General features: G+C 38.7%; 1 protein-coding gene across 3 annotated transcripts in view; it reads right to left on the reverse strand.

Annotated features, from left to right (window-relative positions):
- Positions 1-3,679: 3,679 nt before the first annotated feature.
- Positions 3,680-7,230, reverse strand: part of LOC137997381 (transmembrane and coiled-coil domain-containing protein 4-like) — an 80,798-nt gene continuing 77,247 nt past the window's right edge. For all 3 annotated transcript variants that reach the window (XM_068843336.1, XM_068843337.1, XM_068843339.1), the window contains 4 exons: positions 7,201-7,230; positions 4,847-4,964; positions 4,638-4,755; positions 3,680-3,952 (listed from right to left, as the gene is read on the reverse strand). The exon at positions 7,201-7,230 is cut by the window's right edge and continues 52 nt beyond it. In XM_068843336.1, the coding sequence (XP_068699437.1) occupies positions 3,680-3,952; positions 4,638-4,755; positions 4,847-4,964; positions 7,201-7,230 (539 nt within the window). The remainder of the gene's footprint in view (positions 3,953-4,637; positions 4,756-4,846; positions 4,965-7,200) is intronic.

Genomic DNA, 7,230 nt, shown 5'->3' on the forward strand with positions numbered 1-7,230 from the left:
TGTTGACCTCTTTAATCAACTCTTCCGAAACTGCAATCAACGCCGCTTTACTCAAAAAATTTGGTAGAATAAAGGATTTAACAATCTGAATTCTTCCTAGTAGTGTAAGTCCTCTCCACGTCCACATGTTCAATATATCGTTGATAGACTTAACAACTAAGTCAAAGTTGGCTCTCATCCTTGATGCTATATGATAATCAAATACAATTCCCAGGATTTTAATTGATTTTCGTACTTTTTGAGAAAACTTAGTTGGATCCAGGTGATGTGTGCCAATGGCAAAGATCTCCGTTTTACCATCAGTAACTTGAAGGTTGGAGAACTTATAAAAAATTTGCAGAGTTGCCAATAAACGATGATATGATGCGATATCTCTGAGAAATCAAGTCATATCGTCAGCAAAAAGTGTTAGTTTTATTTCTTCCTCATTGATTAAAATATCTTTAATTCCCTTATCCTCCCGAATTCTGCAAGCAAGCATTTCAATGGCCAAAATAAATAACAAAGGTGACAAGGGATCGCCCTGCCTAACGCCACAACGAATATCAAACAAATCAGTAATAAAACCATTATTTAAGACACAACTAGATACGTTAGTGTAGAAGGTTTTGATCCACTTTATAAATTGCGTTCCAAAGTTAAATTTTTCCAAGATTTTAAAAAGGAAAGAATGATTCAAAGAGTCGAATGCTTTCTCAAAATCAACTGCTAAAAGAATACCTGAACTATCCGTAAATTTAGCAAATTCAAGCACATCTTCAATTGTTCGAACTCCGTCAAGTAATGATCTTCCCTTGATAAAACCATTTTGATTTGAATGAATAAGCTCAGGTAAAAACAATTCTAACTTTCTTGCAATCGCCTTTAATCAGTGAGATCGGTCTCCAATTTTTGATAAAACGTCTGTCTTTGTCTTTCTTCTCCAACAACGTAATCATAGCTTGTTTTTGCGAATTTGACAGTTGTCCGTGTTCGTGAGCGAAATTGAAGGAATTGACGAGACATTTCTCTATGAGATGCCAGAAGCCAAGATAAAACTCCACAGTTAATCCATCATTCCCTGGTGTTTTGTTTTTCTCAAATGATTTCAACGCTTCTAAATATTCGTTTGTTGTAATTTTTTTCTCCAAATATTCCTGCTGCTCGTCTGTTAACATGTTAGTATTTACATTCTTAAGGAATTCATCAATCGACAAGCCACCCTGTTGACAAGAGTCTTTATCATAAAGATTGGCATAAAAGCTATGAATCTCTGTCATTATTTGTTTCGGATCCGTTATGCATTCATCATTAAACCCCACTAACTTCCTAATACAACTTTTTTTCTTTTTGGAATTTTCTAAGTTCAAAAAGTACTTATTACTTTTCTCGCCATATTCGTACCAATTTACTCTGGAGCGAATTATTGCTCCTTGCGCTATACAATCATATTGACTATCATATTCGGTTTTCAAAATTTCCAGATCACTCAAGTTTTCTTGACTGGGATGTTCATCGCATTTTGCTGTGCACTCTTTAATTTCTTGTTCTAAGTCTAATAATTTCTCCCTTCTAATTCTAGCCTTCTGTTTGCTATAGGTAATAGTTTCATAACGGGTTTTATACTTAATGAAGTCCCAAAGGATCCTGGATCCTGGATCCTGAATCTCTTTTCCATCTTCCAACCAATCACTGTAATTCTCAGTTATAAAAGAGATATATTCATCATCTTCTAAAAGACTAGAATTAAATTTCCAAAAGGAAGGTCCCCGTCCCGTTTCTTCAATTCCGTTTATATGCATTGTAATAGCGGAGTGATCCGTTCTTATTGCAGGAATAATATCTACATCTTCTACCTCTTCTTGAACACTACTGCTTATTAGCCAAAAGTCCAAACGTCGCTGTATTGTAGGGTTTTTTTGTCTCCATGTAAAGCGCTTAGTATCTGGATTTCTTATTCTCCAGATATCAGTCAGATCATAAGATGAACACAAATCTTCAATTTTTTACAGGATTCTCTTACTTGAGGTTTGCCTCCAGTTCCATCCAACTCAGTCTCGAAAATAACATTGAAATCACCTCCAATAATAACTTCACAATTATCCTCTAATTCTAATTTATCGAGTTGTTTTTGAATTTCCTCAAAGAAGATGCATTGGTCTTTGGTCTTATTTGGGGAATAAATATTGACAAAAACAAAACTATATCCCTGAATGACACCTTTCAAAATAATAAATCTTCCTGGTTCATCTTCTTGGCGTTCTTCAATATCACAATCGAATTTCTCCTTAACCAAAATCATAACCCCCCTACTGTGCTCCGAAACATGACTAAAGAAAATGTCGCCCCTCCACTGCGACTTCCAAAACTTTTCGACGTCTGGAGTACTGTAAGTTTCTTGCAAAAAGATAATATCGGATCTCTCTTTTGTTAACCAGTAAAAAAGTGCCTTTCTTTTGTCAAAAGAGCGAATCCCCCGAACGTTTTGTGAAGATTTCAAAGAGTCATTTCAGTGAAGAGAACGGAACAATAAATACGTCAAGAGGCATCTGCATACATGAGGCTCAAGCCATGGGTGCACTGCATGTCCCTCACACAAGAACAATATAAAGTTAGCCCGCTAAAATGCGAAAAAGAAAACAAAAGGCACAAAGCAAAACTACGACACACAATTACATAGTTAAAAAAGTAGCCAGCGAAAGCTCTTAAATATAGAGCTACTAACACGAAGGGTCTTGCAATACTCATAACACCTAGTAACAATGCAAACAAAAAACCCCAGTTCTTGGAAAAAAATAATGCAAATTTGGTGAAGAAATAGTTTTATACATGACCTGATGTTTTAGATTTTACGTTTTTATATTTGAACACTTCTTCGTTTCTGTCTCCTTCTTAAACACCTCGAAACTTTTGACCTTAACTTGAAGACTACTTACTTTCTCGTCCACTGATTGAATTTGATCTTCTAATTTTTGTAGCTTTTCTAACACTTGGTCTAGTTTTGGCATTACCGTCTCCGCCATGTTCAGCAAAGTGAGCACCTCATCCGACTCGCTACTACGCTCAGAATCTGTGAGTGATACGTTATGTTTTATCCTTTTGTCATCGGGCGAGAAGTTTTCTTCAGTAGAGGATGTTGAGGAGCTTTTCCACGTTTTTCTTTTAATATTTTTGGCCATGTGCCATGTCCAAGAACGGAGCTAACATAAACACGTGTACACCAACATCTTGCCCAACCCAATCCCAAAATTGGATATGAGCAAGTGTCTATCCAGCAGCAAAGAAACTTTTTTGCGTTGAATTTTGCTATTGCTTTTAAGACAGATTACAATGTTGAAATTGTGAAGTTGATGGAGTTGATGTTGAGAGGAAATTGTTGGATTAAAAATAAAGTTGTTGAAGTTGACAGGTAAACAGTGTTGACGTTGACATAGATTTGTTGAGTTAGGTATCAAGTTGTTGGTGTTGATATGAATTTTTATTGTTGAATTTTGCTACAATTTGGCTACCATATAGACCTGCTTTCGAGCAACATCACTTCGGGAGAGATGACGACTAAACAATTTCTGATTGTTGCCGTATTTAATGCCACTGAGCAATCTGTTGTTGTGACCGATAGTCGCAAGTACTTTCCACCATAAACCTAAGAGAGGTTAGGTATAGTAGAGGTATAGATGCTGAGTGAATATCGTAGTTATCTTCAGGTGATTTGTCCTTGATCAGTGGGCTCATTTACTGCCGTTTGGTGAATAAGTGTTGACACTTCAATTGCAACGTCGATCCTTTCCTCAAGAATCTCCAAGACAACCGTCGTTGCCTCGTCATTGGTTGAAATGGTTTTATTGACAGTGCAGCTTGACTCTTGAGACATCCTCTCGGTCTCAATTCTCTCATGTGATCTGGTGCTAATTCCAAGTATTTCAAGCACAGTTCGAAGTTTGTCTGCATTTGAATAGTCCAAGTGGCCATCAATCTACGTCAAAAAGCATTGATAACTACAGAGCATTTATTACTAAAAATATGGTTTATGTTAATTGACAACAAGCTCGTCAAAGGTTCCCTCAAATTAGTGCCAACCAGCTTTGTTGTGCCCCGACTCTTGGATACAACGGCGCGACCTTATCGTGAACCGTTTTCCACGGACTCGTTCCCAGGATTTCTGCACGTTATGTATCCATCCAAACCCCCGTGCCAAACATTGTTAATATCCTCGCGAATATTGAACGAGGTTAGAGCAATGCTGAGCTACACGCGCCTTCCACCAATGTGGCCCGGTTATGATACCTGGACCACGCCTGGAGTTTGTGGGTTCTCTTTTGTTCTCCGAGAAGTTTTTATTGGGGTGTTGCGATTTTTCTCTCTCACCATAAAAACCGAACGAGATTTGTGATTTGCAGCCTCTGCATTGGCCATATGTTAGCATTTGACTTTGTTAGAATCTTGCAAAAAAAATGGCTATTTCCTTTTACACGTAATTGTGCGGAAATAATGCCTGTGATTCTAGGTTCCAATTCTTACTCGAGCACCTTATAGCGCTGCAAACGTCCCCACTAACGTCAACCGTTTCGCGGCAACCTTACACCCTGATAAGAGTGTGCTTCCCAAGAGAACGCACCAAGACAACACGACTAATAAACTGAATGTCACAATACACTCACCAGTTCTGATAGGTCAACATTAATCATTCTCCGATTTTTCCACTTGATTTCCTGTAACCCAGCTACACTCAATTGAGCTGACGCAGTGCGATAAACAAACTTTAAAAACCAGTCCTTGCTGATGGCAAATGAAAAAAAACAAAACACAAATAAAGGATTACAGTTGGTGGTAATTAATACACAGGAAACTATCATGTCACACTACTCACCAACAGTATCCATTGATTAATTTGCCAGCAACAACTTGACCAACACATGCCCATCGGCTACGCTCAGCAGTAACAGGAGCCCCCAACAGAATAGCATTTTCAATGATTCCCACGCCGCCTTAAAAAAACAAACAGAAAAATAAGGCATGTCATACGTTTCGTCGAGGATCCCAGATGTTGTCTTTCGACTGGCAGCCCACACCCATAAACGAAGCTGTTAAGTGCATTAAAAAGCAATACATAGAAATTCTGCGCACCTAAGGAACTGATGACACAAGAGCCTACACCTATCAAGTTTGAGTCCTTCAGTCTTCTTCTCAAGGTGAAAAGGATCAGCTGAATCGTATAAAGACGAAACACTAAAACATAGAATCACCTACAACAATCTACAACCACCTCAAGAAATCTAAAAGAAGACAATCCGAATACTGTTTTCACCATTTTAACGCACTCGACTGTCGCACGCCTCCTTGCACACGGGAACTGTTGGGTCCGGTTTCTACCGGTGTCTTGTGTCATGAAAATCAAAGTTAATATTTGGCAACGGTGTTGCGACAGGAATTTAACTGATCTTCTTTAGTTATCTTTTATACAATCTTTCGTGTTTCAAAAGATACTGGGTCGGCCAATGGAAGCTAAGGACTCAGCCTTCTGTAAACTAACAACTTGTATCAAGTAGCAACGTATTCTTTACTTCATTGAACGCAACAAAACACCTGAAAACGTCAACCATTTAACAACTCTGGATAAACAAGAACATGTTTCCGGAGGAAACGTTGGGTTTTTTAAATTTTCATTTCATTTATCAATTCAAGAATACGATATGGTATGGTTGTATAAATTCAACAAAAGATATTAATATTTGTCTCATGTCTGTTCAAAAACTTAGGCCTTCCAAGGAGCAACATGAGCCTGAGAACTGGCGAAACGGAAACTTTCTTAGAAACGACACGCAACTGGAACGAGCACCTTGAAAGCGACGGAAAAAACGTCATGCTAGCTCCCTGCTCTATGTAGCATGACGTTTTTGCCAAAGCGACAGCAACATACTAAAACGTTAAAAACAACAACGAAAATTTACCCGTCAAAAATTAAACAATGAAAAAAAACTTAGAGACTGAAACCAACGCGTGAACATCGGTCGGTCTCTTAGTCGTCTTTGTCATGGGAAAATGGCGAAAAACAGTACTCCGATTGTCTCTTTTAGATTTCTAGAGGTGGTTGTAGATGGTTTTAGGTGATTCCATGTTTCACTATTTACTTCAGCTAAATGCCCCCTCCCCTCCCAGATTAATTGACAAATGTAACAATTTCATTGTAAAATCAAAATATCGTCCATTGTTATGGGTATCCTGTGCTGATTTACTAACAAACAACCTCACTAGAGCGGTTTTCAATAGACCATATTCGTATTCTCGGTATTGGGCTGGAACTAGCTTGCAATGGAGGCTAATGCGGGGGAATCTTTTCAAATGCAAACACTTTTTAATATATTCCCCCGCATTAGCCTCCATTGCAAGCTAGTTCCAGTCCAATACCGAGAATACGAATATTGTCTATTGAGTGTCGAAAGTAATTAGCGAATTGCTTTGGTTTATGATTACTTCAACAGTGATTGGTTCAAAGTTCTTGCGCCATTTTCTCAACCAATCAGAAGTGAAACCAAAACCAATCGTGGCTCGCGCGTGCACATTTTCCCGCGCTTTGTGTCGGCTACGTGTGATCACTTCGAAATTTGATTGGTTTACCGGATTGTCTTCATCCTTTTTGAATGGCCAAAGTAATTACTTTGGTTTCGGTTTTTCGAAGTGGTTTTACGACACTCGATTGAAACTCGCTCTTAGGGTAACCAAGATCAAAACTAAGGGCGCTTTCCTTTTGTCAGAACTGGCCAGACAGACCCAATAATTTGCAAAGTTAATGCAACAATTTGAAGGAACAGTTGCATGATAATCCCTCGCATTCTTCTGGAGGAGTATATATCATCCCCGAAGTGTGTTAATTTGAATTCGTTGTAGAATTAGTCCTTCCAGGAGCCCATAACCCGGAGCCTCAATCTCCCATATATACCCTTGGAGACAACCTTTGCCCGTATCTTTTTATTTTTAGACGTTTGAATTCCCGCGAATGCATTATGCCGTCCAATCAGAACAAAGTTTTGTATTACATCACAAGCAGTCACGCACCAGTGATCGCGTTCGTCTCACAAAATATTCTAAAAATAGAACGATACGGGCAAAGGTTGACTCAAGGATATAGTCTGGATGGAGGCTCCAGGTGATGGGCTCCTGATCCTTCCAAATGCCCGGTCTGGCCCGTCACTTCTGTCAAATGGAAAGGGCCTTAAGACTTACATTTTTTGGCTAAAGCTTCCAAGCAGAAGA

This window comes from Montipora foliosa, chromosome 3, assembly GCF_036669935.1.
Source record: "Montipora foliosa isolate CH-2021 chromosome 3, ASM3666993v2, whole genome shotgun sequence".
Classification (NCBI taxonomy): Eukaryota; Metazoa; Cnidaria; class Anthozoa; order Scleractinia; family Acroporidae; genus Montipora; species Montipora foliosa.